General features: G+C 26.9%; 2 protein-coding genes across 3 annotated transcripts; one reads left to right on the top strand and one right to left on the bottom strand.

Annotated features, from left to right (window-relative positions):
• Positions 1–1706: 1706 nt before the first annotated feature.
• On the bottom strand, positions 1707–9066 carry LOC111683354 (maternal effect protein oskar). The gene is made up of 6 exons (XM_046949311.1): positions 8787–9066; positions 6299–7320; positions 5489–5927; positions 4940–5415; positions 4492–4876; positions 1707–1859 (listed from the first exon to the last, which is right to left on the bottom strand). The coding sequence occupies exons 2-6, from the start codon at positions 7029–7031 to the stop codon at positions 1757–1759; spliced, it is 2136 nt and encodes a 711-aa protein (XP_046805267.1). The 5' UTR covers positions 7032–7320; positions 8787–9066; the 3' UTR covers positions 1707–1756.
• LOC111683352 (succinate--CoA ligase [ADP-forming] subunit beta, mitochondrial) lies at positions 7943–17267 on the top strand. 2 transcript variants are annotated; one of them, XM_046949312.1, is made up of 10 exons: positions 7943–7996; positions 8113–8197; positions 9224–9330; positions 11879–12031; positions 12111–12273; positions 12335–12605; positions 13145–13147; positions 15635–16059; positions 16133–16302; positions 17072–17267. In XM_046949312.1, exons 2-10 carry the CDS (start codon positions 8132–8134, stop codon positions 17082–17084), a joined length of 1371 nt encoding a protein of 456 aa, XP_046805268.1. In that variant the 5' UTR covers positions 7943–7996; positions 8113–8131; the 3' UTR covers positions 17085–17267. The 2 variants fall into 2 exon arrangements, with proteins under 2 accessions (XP_046805268.1, XP_023301193.1); XM_023445425.2 differs by lacking the exon at positions 13145–13147.
• The last annotated feature ends 296 nt before the right edge of the window (positions 17268–17563 follow it).

Below are 17563 nucleotides of genomic sequence, written 5' to 3'. Positions count from 1 at the left end.
CTCTCTATCTCTCTCATGATAAGGAGTGCACAACAGGCCCGATTGTGGCCTAGGTGTATTTTTTTCGGATTTGATGTAGTAAACATCCTCCTATCAATCTAACCTAACCTTAATAGTATTGAAAAAATATGAAGAAAATCCCCCATCAGTAATTAACTTCCTATCGATCAAATAACAAAAGTCTGTCTGTCTGTCTTTCGCATTTCAAAATCTTCATTTTCCTAATATTTTGTCTGTTTTAAATCACGTATTTAATTATGTCTTTGTTTATATTAAAAGAAAACTATGTTAGAATAACACCTTAATATCTTTTACACATGCAATTTTAATTTCTATTTCTATTTCGAATGATAATAAAAAAACGTCTACCGGGTTCAATACACCATTTAGTGAGTGAGATGTAATGACTATATTTACTAAACAAATGTAAATATTTTGCTATAAGTAACTTTATCCTCCCCCCTTTACAAATGTTTTCAAGAAACAAACTTGTTCAAAGTTGGGCAGCACTGTAAAAGGTTGGCAAAAACACCCTTCACTGGGGTAGGTTTGGCATAGATTTCCATAGAAATAAAAAGAAAACACAATTTCAATTCTTTTTTTTTTGAGATTTTACTTTTAAAGCTTGTTATGGATCACACAAACATAAATAACACACTTGCCACACATATTATAGTACGTACGTTAAACATAAACAGACATTTAAGGGACAAACACACAATATTTTTAACAATTTATATACAATTTTTTTTTTTTTCAAAACATTATAAATGTAAGGAAAATTTATTGTAAAACTAAAATTAATATAAATTAACAAAATTTTTTTTATGAAAAAGAAACTAAAAACAAAACTACAGTGTAAAAAATTGTTTCTTTATATAAAGAAAAAAATAAAAAAACAATTTTTTCAGTGCAGTTAGGTTTTAATATTGGCAAATCCCTACACTTAACATTAAGCAACTAACACTTGTGCTTAAGAAAATTCAGTTTAAAAAAATCTTCTAATCAAAAATCAACCGCGGTTTATTGATTTAATTGAAAATGAAACCAAATTTTCCTAAAGCATAAACACTACACTAAAAATCACCTAAAACCTAAATCTAAAAAGATTTCAAAGTAAATTTATAGAAAATTGTATATTTGTGCACCAATATACAAGACTATAATTCACTTTGTCAAGGGTCAAAGGAAGAACTAGGGGGACAAACAAACAACAAGACAAAAAACCAAGGGCCTAAACAACAATAGAGAAACAAACAACAATACAAGGAACCAAAACAACAAGAAACTTATAAAAAAAAATTTCTTAAAATTTGCTAGATTTTTTATGGAGCAGACACAAGGGCAAAAAATCTTATGGAAATTTTAAGAAATTTTTCTTTCTAACAAAACTAATAAAGCCAGCTTTTTAGTTTATCTAATTCTTATTCTACTAATCTAATATTCTAATTCTAATATTTCTTTAAAACTACAACTATTAATAAACCTAAAAAATTTTCCTTACATTTATATGGAAATAAATTTTTTCTTTTAACAAAAAAAAAAAAAAAAAACATAAAAGGACAAAACAGACACAACACACATTTACGCAATAACAACAAAAAAACATAAAAATTATACAAGTTACTTTGTGTTTAAAATAAAAACAGCGTTTTGATATCTTTTTTAAAAAAAATTTTGTAAAAGCAGCTTAAAATTTGGATCCATTTCTTTTTTTATCACATTTTGGGAGGTTTAAAGGCAGTGTGTGTTGGCCTTAATATTCCAGCTTTGATTCAATTAATTGTAGCACACGTTGACGGCCAATTTTATTCCAAAATAGATAGGATTCGGTAGCGCCGGTGACGTTTCGAGGTTCGCTAAATTTACAACGAAGAGATTGAGATAAATTTTAAAAAACTATTTTATAGTTGTGTGTGCGTGTTATAAAATAAGCATCATTAAAGTTTTCTAAGGAAGATCTTTATTAACGTTTAGTTTTTTATGGTAAAATTCATTGTCGAGTTTGTCTTCTATTGAAAGTTTATTTATTGAACAGTTTTATATAAAAAGGAGAAAATATCGGCAACAAAACCACACATCGATCAGTTTTCTATAGAAAACTTCAACATCGATCAGTTTTCTATAGAAAACTTCAACATCGATCAGTTTTCTATAGAAAACTTCAACATCGTTCAATTTTTTATATAAAACTTGAACATTGAACAGTTTTCTAAAGAAAACTTCAACATCGATCAGTTTCCTATAGAAAACATCAACATCGATCAGTTTTCTATAGAAAACTTCAACATCGGCCAGTTTCTATAGTAAACTTTAACATCGATCAGTTTTCTTTAAAAAAAACTTCAACATCGATCAGTTTTCGTTATAAAATTTTAACATCGATCAGTTTTCTATAGAAAACCTCAACATCGATCATTTTCTATAGTAAACTTCAACATCAATCAGTATTCTATAGAAAACTTAAACATCGATCAGTTTTCTATAGAAACCTTCAACATTGATCAGTTGTCTATAGAAAACTTCAACATTGATCAATTTTCTATACAAAACTTCAACATCGATCAGTTTTCTATAAAAAACTTCAACATCGATCAGTTTTCTATAAAAAACTTTAACATTGATCACTTTTGTTTAGAAAACTTCAGCATCGATCAGTTTTCTATAGACAACTTCAACATCGACCAGTATTCTATTGAAAACTCCAGCATCGATCAGTTTTCTATAGAAAACTTCAACATCGATCAATTTTCTATAGAAAACTTCAACATCGATCAGTTTTCTATAGAAAACTTCAACATCGATTAGTTTTCTATAGAAAACATCAACATCGATCGAAAACTTCAACATCGATTAGTTTTCTATAGAAAACTTCAACATTGATCAATTTTCTATACAAAACTTCAACATCGATCAGTTTTCTATTAAAAAATTCAACATAGATCAGTTTTCTATAGAAAACTTTAATATTGATCAGTTTTCTACAGAAAACTTCAATATCGATCAGTTTTCTGTAGACAACTTCAACATTGATTAGTATTCTATAAAAACCTCAACATCGATCAGTTTTCCATAGAAAATTTCAAAATCAATCAATTTTCTATAAAAAACTACAACAATTATCAGTTTTCTATAGAAAACTTCAATATCGATCAATTTTCTATAGACAACTTCAACATCGATCAGTTTTCTATAGACAACTTCAACATCGATCAGTTTTCTATAGAAAATTTTAAAATCGATCAATTTTCTATATAAAACTTCAACATCGATCAATTTTCTATACAAAACATCATTGATCAGTTTTCTACAGAAAACTACAAAATTGATCAGTTTTCTAAGGAAAACTTAAAAATTGATCAATTTTCTATACAAAACTTCAACATCTATCAGTATTGTTATAGAAAACTTCAGCATTGATCAGTTTTCTTTAGAAAATTTCAACATCGATCAGATTTCTATAGAAAACTTCAACATCGATCAGTTTTCTATATACAACTTCAACATCGATCAATTATCTATAGAAAACTTCAAGGTCGATCAGTTGTCTATAGGAAACTTCAACATCGATTAGTTTTCTATAGAAAACTTCAACATTGATCAATTTTCTATACAAAACTTCAACATCGATCAGTTTTCTATAGAAAACTTCAACATTGATCAGTTTTCTATAGAAAACTTCAACATTGATCAGTTTTTTATAGAAATTGATCATTTTTCTATATCAGTTTCTATAGAAAACTTCAACATCGATCACTTTTCTATAAAAAACTTCAACATCAATCAGTTTTCTTTAGAAAACTTCAACATCAATAAATTTATATAGATAACTTGAACAACGACCAGTTTTCTATAGAAAACATCAACATCGATCAGTTTCCTTTAGAAAACTTAATCATCGATCAGTTTCCTATATAAAACTTCAACATCGATCAGTTTCCTATAGAAAACTTTATCATCGATCAGTTTTCTGTAGATAACTTCAACATCGATCAGTTTTCTTTAGAAAACTTCAACAGCAATAAATTTTCTATATAAAACTTTACACCGATCAGTTTTCTATAGAAAACTTCAATATCCATAAAAATTTTTTTGGAAAACTTCAACATCGATCAGTTTTCTTTACAAAACTTTATAATTGATCACTTTTCTATAAAAAACTTTATCATCGATCTTTTCCTAAAGAGAACTTTCTATTAAAAGCTTTATCGTCACGATCAGTTTTCTATAAAAGAAAAACTTTATCATTTATCAGTTTAATTTTATCAATCATTAGTTTTTTTATAGAAAACATTATCATCGAGCATTTAAAAAAAAAACTATTTTGTTTCCTTTAAAATTCTTCATTTAAGTTCAATTTTCTATACTAAACTTCTCGATTATTGGACAAACAAATTTTCTACTTTAATCTGGAACTGTTAAATCTTTTGAAATTTTATATTTAAAAAAAAATAAATAATTCTAAAAAAAAAATTAAATATATCTACTCACTTCTGATAGCAATCGAAAAATACATGTCCTTTTTCATTCACCAAACACTTCCAAATATCTATTACCACCAAATTTCTATATTGACCTTCTCTCTTAATGAATTCATTAAATCGTTCCAGCAAACGTTTCAAATCACAATTATGACTATAGTTAGCCAATGGAGCCAATGTTGTTAATATCGGTTTAATGCCTTTTTTCAGCATTGTCAATAATAGTTCACGAAAATCATGTTCTATTTGTATTAATTGTCTTCCCTGCATTAAATCCACTGAGCCAATATTAATAATAACCGAACGACGACTATCGCTTAAGGCTCGTATACGTTTAATGGCACCACCAATCGTTTGACCCGATACACAAAGGCCGGATTGTAAAACTCGTTGATCTAGAAAGGAAAAATTGTGAAAATTTTGTTTTTTTTTTTAATATTTAGTTTTTTTCTATTTACTTTTCTTGAATTTACATCTCAATTCCATACGGGCCATATACAGAAAGAAATCATCTCCCAATAGTAAAAAATCCAAAAGGTGAGCTTCATAATCACTATCTGTATATACAGAATCATTTGTATACCAACTTTTGGTTGTGGGAGATGATGATCTACTTGAACGTGGCATGCCTGTCTTAAAGGGATTATGAGAAGAACGTCTATTATCTATGATGGCTACATTGTTAACACTCTGATGATATTGTTGATATTGTTCCTGTTGCGGCTGGATATGAAATAAATTATTCAAATGATTAACATTATTTTTATAGCAAGGTATATCAGTATTGAAATTATTCAAAGCTGATGACGTGCCCGCATTAGTGGCAGGTGGTAAAGGTGCAGGTTTTACTGCTGAAGGAGTTTGTTCCATAGGAGGATTTTCCATAAGCTGAGTGGTTAGAGGGGGCTGTTGTTGATTACAAATGCGATTAAATCTTTGATATGGAAAGGAAAATGAAATAAAATTTAGTGCTTCTGTTTGAGTTAAGCCATTTTTCACACACTTACAAATAATTACAATTATCTTGATAATAACAATTGTTCTCAAAGAATCCCTCTGAACCATCTCGCGACACATTGCTATCGGTAGAAGGTATTAATTGTTCCTGTTGTTCTATATTAACGGGCTCAGCATAAATATTAACCATATTTTGTTGTAATCTACGACTGGTATTGTGACGCCAATTCTGGGGCTGATAGTTGCTATTACGTTGACGTTCCCGATAGTAGCAATGATTTCCCGTTGATGATCTTTGTTGGGGCTCTGGCTGTGGTTTTTGATGCATTACCATATCATGTATATGTTTTGTTTTCTCCATTGGCATGATATTAAATATTCTTGTACCTTTTTCACTACAATACGCCATTACGTAGGGAATGGTTAGGAGAAATTCAGTGACATCTTCATAAATGGGAAAGGGTAAGCCAGTTAATTTTCTATAATCATCTGGAAAAGTGTAAGATTTTTATAAAAATCGTTAATTTTTATTAGAAAACATGAGAAGAAAACTTTTCTAGAAAAGATTCTATCGTTGAACATTTTGTCATTGGAGACTATTCTATAGGAAACATAATCGTCAAACTTTTCTACATTAAATTTCATTGATTGTACGGTTTTCTATAGAAATCATCTTTTAAGTTTTTTAATTTTCAATAAAAAAACCCTTCTGATCATTAGCCGTAAAAACAGATGGACGGACGTACAGGTCCACAAATTCATTATTCACTCATTATGAATGAAGTAAACATTTCAATTAACGACACGTGATGTCTTTATCTTTCGAGAAAGAAAAAAAACTTGTAAAATCAATAACTTACCCCGAATTTCCGATATACTGGCACCATCTTGAGCACGTGCTGTTAAAATGCTACGAATTTCCGAATTTAAATCTGGATATTCTTCACGTATCTCCAGAAACGTTAAATCCGTTATAGTCATGGCGTTGTCTCCGTAATAATCCGATGTCGAAGAAGTTGTAGAACTTTGTACTAATTGTATTTGCTCTTCAAAACATCTATAGATATGATGATCATCAGTTTGTTGGCCAAAATCTTCGGTGGCCGTTGACGAAGAGTTGGTCTTAGCTTTTGCTATCAATGTGGTGGACAACAACTTGGCAACAATTTCAACTTTACGACCGTATTGACGAGGGCCCTTACAATCGTTAACGGTCGCACTGTTGCGACTGTTGACTACGTGTCGTTGATGTGTTGAGATTAGTTTATGGAATTTTCGATTGATGTATAAGGTGGTACGTTGTAAAAAGGTAAATTCCTTGTGCTTAACAAAGCAACATCGATTCGATTTGTGCTGAAAGTGGCAATAGCACTTTTCTTCTTGAGGCCGCTGTTTGTGCTGTGAGTGGGTGTGTTGCTGATGTTCACCTTCTGCTGGTGTGTGCCTTTCGCTGGCGTTTGTGGAGTGTTTTTGCCGCCAACGTTGAAGACACGTGGTTATGTGTTCTTTCAATGCTGCTAGGCTGCAACCGTTCGAAACGCTGTTAATTTTCGTTTTAAACGTTGTCGCAGTTGCTGTAGTTGTTGTTGACATTGCATTCTTTTACTACGATCGCTGATCATTCGTAATTGTAATCAACGATGTAATTGATGCTCACTTAACTGAATGGAATTTTTGATTTTGTTTCTTTCTTGCTTTTTTTGGCAAATTACTCTTCTATAGTAAAATATAACGGTTCATTTAGTGTTTGTTGTTTTTTTATTTTTCAATGACATCTTGAAAATATTGTTGCCAGACGACTTGGTTTTAAAGTTTTGAGTTTTGTGGGTAAAGTAGCAAAAGTTAACATTTGTAATATTCATATTCAGTTTTTCTTTGTAATCTTCGATGGAAGCATATAAAATGGAGGAATGCAGGAAAAATCAAGATGAGCAACCCATTATAAATAAATGTCTTAATATTTCTGCGTAATTAACATGTAGTGATGCAATAATTTATATATCATATTAACTATCTATCTATCTATCTATCTATCTATCTATCTATCTATCTATCTATCTATCTATCTAACTATCTATTTATCTATCTATCTATTTATATATCTATCTATCTATCTATCTATCTATCTATCTATCTATCTATCTATCTATCTATCTATCTATCTATCTATCTATCTATCTATCTATCTATCTATCTATCTATCAACCTATCTATCTATCTATCTATCTATCTATCTATCTATCTATCTATCTATCTATCTATCTATCTATCTATCTATCTATCTATCATATATTTTCAAAAACAAAGTTAAATATCGTTTAAATTTAACTAACTCTTGACATTTTTTCAACTCTTTTGTAATACCCCATTAAATTTTAGAGAGCTGCCATTTTATCCACCATATGTAATGATGCCACATAATTAAATGCTCTTTGTGGCAAAAGTTTTCTACTTTTTATAAGTAATGCCAAATCTACTAACAGTGCTGTCTATACAAATGAATAAATAATTTGTCTCATTCGAAAATCATTCTTCTTGACGTTTAGTTTTTTTTTACGGTACGAAAGCTTTGACAAATTTTTCATTTCATTAGTTAATAAATTTATTTTGTATTATAAATACGCGTTATAAAATAATAATTAATTTATATATTTTTTATAATATTTTTAAATAGAATCCAAACAAAAAGAGAAATGGCATCATTGATAGCACGCACCGGTGTTGTAGCCGAAATTATTAATCAAAAAGTTGGCCAAAAGGTATAAAAATAGATAAAAAAAAATTAAAAAATTGCAAAACTTTTTTACATAATTGGCAAAATTTCATTGAAAAAGCCTTGATTTTAGACAACAGGTAAAGAGAGTAAAAAGGGGAAATTGTTAAAAAAGTGTTAAAGATATTAAAAAAAGCAATAAAATGGATAATTGAAAATTAAATTGAAAAATTTATTATGTGACGTAACATAAAGAAGAAAATTTTTTCTCATGGAATTTATTTAGAGAAATGTGTTGCCATTCCGTTCTATTTTCTCTTCGTGCAATTGTCGTAGGGGGTGGGAGAGGAAAAGTGCAGTAAGCTTTTTGTTGTTGATTATTTGTTTGTAGCCAAAAAAGTGAAGGTACTTTTTTGTATACATTTACAAAAAAAAAAAAAAAATCGTTCTACAGATTTTATTGATCAAGGTGATGGTCAATAATTAATTTAAAAAACCTTGTACTTCAAAACAACAACAAACAAAAAAACTAGTTTCTGATTAATTTACAAAATTTCTAAACTAGTTTCGTCATTTATTCCAAATTTGTATTTAACACAACAAAAATATTTAAATATTCTTATCTGTTTTCTTACCGGCAATTTCTTGCTCCATATTTGACGTCACTGTATAATAATTTTATTGGATTTTTGAAGATCGTTTGCTTCGATCGGTAGTTTTAAACATATGACTCATTTTTTGCTGCTAATCGCGTGACTTGTTTTGTTATTTAGTTTTTGCCATCGTGGTATTTGTTATTCTTTATTATTTTTTTTTGTTCGTTTAAAATCAGAAAGATTTTTGTTTTTGTTTATTTTTTGATTATCATATTTATGCCGCAAAATTTTTTAGAACAAAAATAACCTTGAAACTTCTTGCTATAGTAACAATACTTTTTTTTTTAAGATTAGTTGAATACTTGGGGGTTTTAGAATTTTTAATAAATTCTCTTTTATTGCTATAATTTCATTATGAATTGTTTGAATTTTTAAGATAAGCTTCTTTAATTTCTTTTTAATTTTCTTTTTCACAGATTTTGGGTTCAGTTGTTGCTGCTCAATGCCAACAGAAACGTAACTTAAACGTCCAAGAACATGTCTCATACACACTTCTAAATGGTGCCGGCATTGCAACACCAAAGTGAGTATAACATCGATTTGTTCAAACATTTTCTGAACCACTTTAATGTCCGTCCATGTAAACTACAAGACGCTATGCTAACGATAGATAGATAGATAGATAGATAGATAGATAGATAGATAGATAGATAGATAGGTAGATAGATAGATAGATAGATAGATAGATAGATAGATAGATAGATAGATAGATAGATAGATAGATAGATAGATAGATAGATAGATAGATAGATAGATAGATAGATAGATAGATAGATAGATATATAGATAGATAGATAGATAGATAGATAGATAGATAGATAGATAGATAGATAGATCGATCGACAGACAGACATACAGACACAAAGACCGACATACAGGCAGACAGACAGACAGACAGACAGACAGACAGACAGACAGACAGACAGATAGATAGATACATAGATAGATAGATAGATAGATAGATAGATAGATAGATAGATAGATAGATAGATAGATAGATAGATAGATAGATAGATAGACAGATAGACAGATAGACAGACAGACAGACAGATAGATAGATATCGATAGAAAAGAATTATAATAAACACTAAAAGAAAGCTCCCAAATAACTTTCGATTCTGTTCCCAATAGTTGTTAATGCCAAAATTCCTATTATATACGAAAATCTTCACTGTTCATTGTTCATTATAAAAATTTTAATTTAAAATAATTTACGGTCAAGCCAGACAATTTATTATTACAAAAAAAAAAAAGTAAAAACAAAAACAAATTTATTACCCCCTCTGCAAATATTTTTGTACTTTATTCTCTAATTAATAGATAAAAATATTCAAAACACAACAAAACAAATAAAAAACTTGTGTATAAAAAAAAGTTCCTTGAAATTGATTTTATTTCTTGATACAATCATGACACCAAATAAAAGTATCAATGAACTAGAGAATCTAACAAAATTATGCCAAACAATCTAAAAACAAAATCAAACAAAAGAAATACAAATAATAAACGAATGAAACTTTCTTTTTTTGAACAAGAAATTTGCAAACAAATAAAAAAACAAAAACGAAAATAAAACTGACCTTTGAACACTTTTGCAAAAAATAAAGACAAATTCAAAAAAACAAAACAATCGTTCATTTTACATATGGCTAGACTGGTAGATGAGGATGTTAGATGATTATATATTTTTGAATTGCAAACTAATTGTATTCGTTCATTGTTTCATACTGTATACTGTGCCATTTGCTATAAAAGTAATTAATCAAAGAAACTATGTATATATAGCAATAACTAATTTAGGGGTTATCAGTATTATTTGCAAAGGTTTTCACATAAAGAGAAAAAAATCTGTAATCACAATTTATATTTATATAAAGCAAGGCGATTGAAGTGCAGTTAGTTTTGTTTTGCAATTAACATTGCTATGATTATAAAAAAACAACATCAAATGTTTATAATTTAATATTTTATTGTTTTTTTATATATTAAACAAAATTTAGTACCTTAAACAAAATTTAGTATTTGTTTAATCTTGTCTAAATTATTTGTTTAAAAATAGTTTTCATAATTGTTTTTTTATTAAGATTTTTTTAACTTAAACTACACATCAAATGATTTATTATATAATAAAAAAAAACATTACCTAAATAACGTCACGTTATAGTTTTATTAACTTGATAACATATCTTAATACGTAAAATCGTTATTATTGTTTATTTAAACAATTCATGAATCAACAAGTAATTTTGGTTTTCTTTTGAATTATGAAACCATATTGTTTTCCCATAGCGATAACAATCCCACTTGTTGACAATTTTTGGACGCAAACGAAAATTGATTAACGTTTTTTCGGCAATTTTTAATAACGTACAAGTTAGTAACAGCTAATATTTTATATAGATAGATAGATAGATAGATAGATAGATAGATAGATAGATAGATAGATAGATAGATAGATAGATAGATAGATAGATAGATAGATAGATAGATAGATAGATAGATAGATAGATAGATAGATAGATAGATAGGTAGATAGATAGATAGATAGATAGATAGATAGATAGATAGATAGATAGATAGATAGATAGATAGATAGATAGATAGATAGATTGACAGAGAACATTTACATTTTTACACACTATTGACAAGTTTTTATATAAATTTTTTTATTTCAACTCAAAAACTATTTCATCCATAAATTCCTGAATAATTCCATTCTATATTGTTATGAAAAAAATCCAAATAACAAATAATTTTGAAAATAAAACTTTTATTTTATTTCTATAGCAATTTTGATTTAATATCACAAATTTCTAATTTTCTACATTAAACTTTAAAATGTCTTTTGTCAAATATGAATAGCCGCAGCTTATCTTTATTATAGCACTAAAAACCATAGTTCAAAGGTTTAAAATCGTACGTTGCACGCGACCAATAACATGTTGCGAAAAACAAAATATTTAATAACCAAAATATGGGTGGACTGATAACAAGCTAAAAACGAATTTAATTAAATTTAATTTGCTAATAATTTACTTTCTCGTTTTTTTTATTATTTTATTTTCTTTTAGATTCGGCGTTGCCACATCCGGCAAAGAAGCCGGCGATATTGCCAAAAAGCTTAACACCAACAACTTGGTATTGAAAGCTCAAGTTTTGGCTGGTGGTCGTGGTAAGGGTGCCTTTAAAAATGGTTTAAAAGGTGGTGTACGTCTAGTCAATGAGTAGGTTTCCATTAGAGTAATATAATTAAATATTTAGCACTTTGTTTTTACATTTTATTTCTTATGTTTTAACACACAGTCCCAAAGAAGCCGAAGAAATTGCCAGTAAAATGGTCAATCAACTTTTGGTTACCAAACAAACTGGCGCCGCTGGTCGTTTGTGTAAAAAAGTGATGGTAGCCGAACGTAAATTCCCCAGACGTGAATTCTACTTTGCTGTTATGATGGAAAGAGCATTCAATGTAGAATGGTGTTTTGAGAAATGAGAAAAAATATGTTTAAATGTTTATTTTTTTTTTGTAGGGACCTGTTGTTATTGCTTCTTCCCAAGGTGGTGTTAATATTGAAGAAGTTGCTGCCGAAAATCCTGATGCCATTATCTATGAACCCATTGACATTAAGAAGGGCCTAACTAAAGATCAAGCTATGCGTGTTGTACAAAAAGTTGGCTTGTCTGAACCCAAACATGCTGAGGATACTGTCAACATGTTGTTGAACATGTATAAATTATTCTTGGAAAAGGATGCTTTACTAATTGAAATTAATCCTTATGCTGAGGATGCTATTGAAGGCTGTAAGTATTTTGAGAGTTTTTTTATTATTATTTTTAAAGGGTTTATATTTATTTTAATCGCGGAATATTTAAAAGTTATTTTATTTAGTATGATTTTTTATTAACTTTAAATGTAAGTCAAATCTTAAAACTAATAATAGATAGTAATTATTTTTGGATCAAAATTATAAAATTATTAATTTCATTCAAGCATCTTATTCAATAATTAAAAACGAAGAACTTTTCTTCTTAATACGAAGACTCTTTTTGTAATGCTTCCTAAACTTTTTTAAAAATATCGAAATTTTGAAATATTTTCAAGAGATTTCTTAATCTATTTTTCACAAAACTTCATTTTAAAAGTTTTTCGTTTTTGTTATTGAATTAAGATTTTGAATTTATCAGTTTTGAATTGGGTTTTAATTTTATTTTGTATATATTTTATTTTTTTTTTTAAATTTTGAATTGGTTTTCAATACGATTTTGTAATATAATGCACATTTATTTCATTCTATTTCATTGCAATTCCCAACCATTCATATGATGACCATTATCAACAGCCTGTAAGTAGTAGTGTTTTTTTAAACTTCTTCATTTTTGATAGTATCAAGAATATAAGTCGTAATTGCATTTTTTTCGTATTGACCTTTTCCGTAAAAAACGCTTATTTAAAATGTTGTATATAATTTTAGTTTTAATTTACAACTTTTTAGAAATTTTATTTAAAATTTACTTCTACGTTATACTATTGCAGTTTTGGGTTGTGGGCAACTTGCACTATTTATACTACAATTATTTTTATCTAAAACACACATTTTTAACTAAAATTCGTTTTAATTTTAACAAATACTTTTCCTTCTAAAACACACATTTTTATCTAAGGGCGGATTTCTTACTCCTCAGTTAAACTAGGGTTGCTGTAAGATTAAACTCCGAATAAATTTAGATTTAACAGATGATTGTGTTTTTCAGTTTTAGATTAATATGTAAAAAAGAGTATAATTTCAAAATTAAAATTTTTAATTTTTACACAATTTTGTACGCTTTCACACAAAGTGTAATTTTACACAAAAATTTTGTGTAAACTGTAACACAAAGTGCGAATTTTTACACAAAATTTACATTTTACATAAAATTTAAATTTTACGCAAAATTAACACTTTCACACAAAATTTACATTTTGACACAAAATTTACATTTTAAAATAAAATTTACATTTTTACACAAAATTTATATTTTAACACAAAATTTACATTTTTACAAAAAATTTCATTATACAAAAAATTTCGTTATACAAAATTTATATTTTTACACAAAATTTATATTTTTATACAAAATTTATATTTTTACACAGAATTTATATTTTTACACAAAGTTTATATTTTTTTATCATAAAAATTACATTTTTACAAAAAATTACATTTTTACACAAAAAATTACATTTTTACACAAAAATTACATTTTTACACAAAAATTACATTTTTACACAAAATTTATATTTCTACATTTTGTGTTAAAATTTACATTGTTATACAAAAATTACTTTTTTACACAAAATTTACATTTATGCTCAAAATTTATATTTTTACACAAAATTTATATTTTTTTACATAAAAATTACATTTTTACACAAAATTTACCTTTTTGCACAAATTTACATTTTCACACAAAATTTACATTTTACCACAAAACTTCATTTCCCCACTTTTTTGTTAAAATCTGCATATTACACAAAATTTACATTATTACACAAAATTTACATTTTTACACAAAATTTACATTTTTACACAAAATTTAAATTTTTACACAAAATTTACATTTTTACACAAAATTAACATTTTTACCCAAAATTTACATTCATGCTCAAAATTTATATTTTTAACACAAACCTTATATTTTTTACACAAAAGTTACATTTTAACACAAAATTTACCTTTTTACACAAATTTACATTTTCACACAAAAAATTTTCATTTTCACATAAAATTTACATCTTTTACACAAAAATGAACTATTTACACAAAATTATATTTTTATAGATGTTTACACAAAAATAAATTTTTTTACACAATATTTACACATTCACACAATCACACTAAAATAGATTTTCACACAGAAATTGCATTTTTAAACAAAAATTATATTTTTACACAAAAATTTAATTTTTTACACAAATATTACATTTTTACACAAAAATTACATTTTTACACAAAAATTACATTTTTACACAAAAATTACATTTTTACACAAAAATTACATTTTTACACAAAAATTTAATTTTTCACACAAAAAATGTTATTTTACACACAATTACATTTTTACACAAAAATTACATTTTTACACAAAAATTACATTTTTACACAAAAATTACATTTTTACACAAAAATTACATTTTTACACAAAAATTACATTTTTACACTAATATTACATTTTTACACAAAAATTACATTTTTCACACAAAAAATGTTATTTTACACACAAAAAATGTATTTTTACACAAAAATTGTATTTTCACACAAAAATTGTATTTTCACACAAAAATTGCATTTACACCAAAATTACAATTTTTACACAAAAATTACATTAAAACATGATTGTTTTACATAAAAAATATATTTTCACACAAAAAAATTTTTTTTTTTTCACAATAAATTACACATGTTCTGTTGAAGTTTTGTAATTGATCTGGTGTTAGATGTTTATTCAAACAATAGCAACTACTTCTTCTTTAAAATATAGCTTTTTATATTTTGTTGAATAATTTTTATTTAGATTTATGTATAAAATTTGACATTTTCTTTATGTTTAACTAGTATTTTTTTGTGTTTTCTACAAAACTAATATTTTTATTGGTTTAAGGGTCAAATGTTTATTTATTTCCTTATTATAGATGTTTAAAATATATATTCTTACTTCTCAAATGTTTATAACTCTACTTCCTTCATTTATTAACATTTTTTATTATAAATAGCTTTTATTTTGCTTAAAACGCTAAAAAATTTCTTCAAAAATTTTGAAAACAATTTTCATATAAAATTCTTGTTTTTTAGTCTTTGCCCTTGATGCCAAATTCCGTTTCGATGATAACGGTGAATTCCGTCAAAAGGAATTATTTGCCATGCGTGATTGGACTCAAGAGGATCCTAAAGAAGTGGAAGCGGCTAAATTCGATTTGAACTACATTGCTTTGGACGGTACCATCGGTTGTATGGTCAATGGTGCTGGTTTGGCTATGGCCACCATGGATATCATTAAGTTGTACGGTGGTGATCCAGCTAATTTCTTGGATGTTGGTGGCGGTGCCACTGCTCAAGCTGTAAAGGAAGCTTTCAAAATTATCACCTCCGATCCCAAAGTCTTGTGTATTTTGGTAAATATTTTCGGTGGTATTATGCGTTGTGATGTCATTGCCGAGGGTATTATTGCTGCAGCCAAGGATTTAAATATGAAAATGCCAATTGTTGTTAGATTGCAGGTTAGTGGAAATTAAGTTTTTTTTTTTTTAATTTTTGACAATTTGTTTTCATATGAAATGTTTAATCTTCCAGGGCACCAAAGTAAATGAGGCTCGTGAATTGATTAAGAAATCTGGCTTGAGAATTATTCCTCGTCATGATTTAGATGAAGCTGCTAATTTGTCAGTACATTTGGCCAAGATTGTTGAATTGGCCCGTGAAGTTAAAATGGATGTTAGCTTCGAAATTCCCGACAGTGTCAAGTAGAGATTTTTTATTTTAATTCAACTATCTACTATTCTCTTACTGTCTCACTTTCTTAAATAAAACTCAATACTGCTACTACTACTACAACTACTATTACATACACACACCGAAATCGGCAAAAACATCAGATTGTTAATATAACGAAACATTTTCTTCAATTGTAGTTAAATAGAATATTCATACAAGTGTTTTGCAAAACCACAAACTATCTACAAAACTGATATTGAAGCTTTTAAAGCCTTTAAACAAAAAATAAAAAAACTATTAAATTATAAATTTAAATCTCAAGCACAATTTATAAATTATATTAATATCATTCACTAAATGTAAATTGTAAATGTGTTTGTTGTTATTACTGTTAATACGAGGAAAAAAATGTAATCGACTTTATTATATTTTTGCAAAACATTTTCAGAAATCTATATTTTTGTTTTGTAGTTTTATTTATCTTTGGTTGTATTTATCTAGTATGTATTGGTTAAATAATTATTATTTTACTCGTTAATTTATTTAATTACTTCTCTTTATACATTATTTTTCTTTTTAAGCTTTCAAAGCATCATTATTTCTTTTGTTTTTTTTTTTTGTTTTTTTTTTTCTCTATTTTATTATTTTTATTTTCTTTTTTTAGTTTTAATTTAAACATAAACAGAAAAAAATTACATCATCTTAAACATAAAAATACCTCTTTAAAAACCAAATATTTTTTTTTTTAATTTTGTTGTTGTTTTTCTTTTAAACTAATTTATTTTCTTTTTTTGCTAGGGGCAGCAAATAGAAAAATCCTCCTTGCAATTAAAACTTGTTTGAAATTTCCTTTGTTTGTGTGGGGCTTTATCCATATAGTTTTTGAATGTTTTTATTCCTCCACATTTTGGCCAATAAAAAAAATCATTATTTTTAGCATTATATTAAAACATTTTATTTAAAATATACAATAATATATTAATAATTAACAAAATTTCTTTGCAGATAAAGTATACATTTCAATGGGCCTCCTTTAGGCCAGTAATCAGAAATAAAAAGAAAAAATTACACTTATGAATGTAAAAGAAACATAATTTTCTTCAGAGACAAAAATCAAAATCGAACAAGTTTCTATAGAAAACTTATTCAGCTAACAGTTTTTTATTAAATAAAAACTTCTTTAGCTAACAGTTTTTTATAGAAAACATATCCATTGGGCCTTCTTTAGGCCAGTAATCAGAAATAAAAAGAAAAAAATTACACTTATGAAAGTAAAAGAAACATAATTTT

Source organism: Lucilia cuprina, chromosome 4, assembly GCF_022045245.1.
Source record: "Lucilia cuprina isolate Lc7/37 chromosome 4, ASM2204524v1, whole genome shotgun sequence".
Lineage (NCBI taxonomy): Eukaryota > Metazoa > Arthropoda > Insecta > Diptera > Calliphoridae > Lucilia > Lucilia cuprina.
This window is presented reverse-complemented; position numbering and strand designations above follow the sequence as displayed.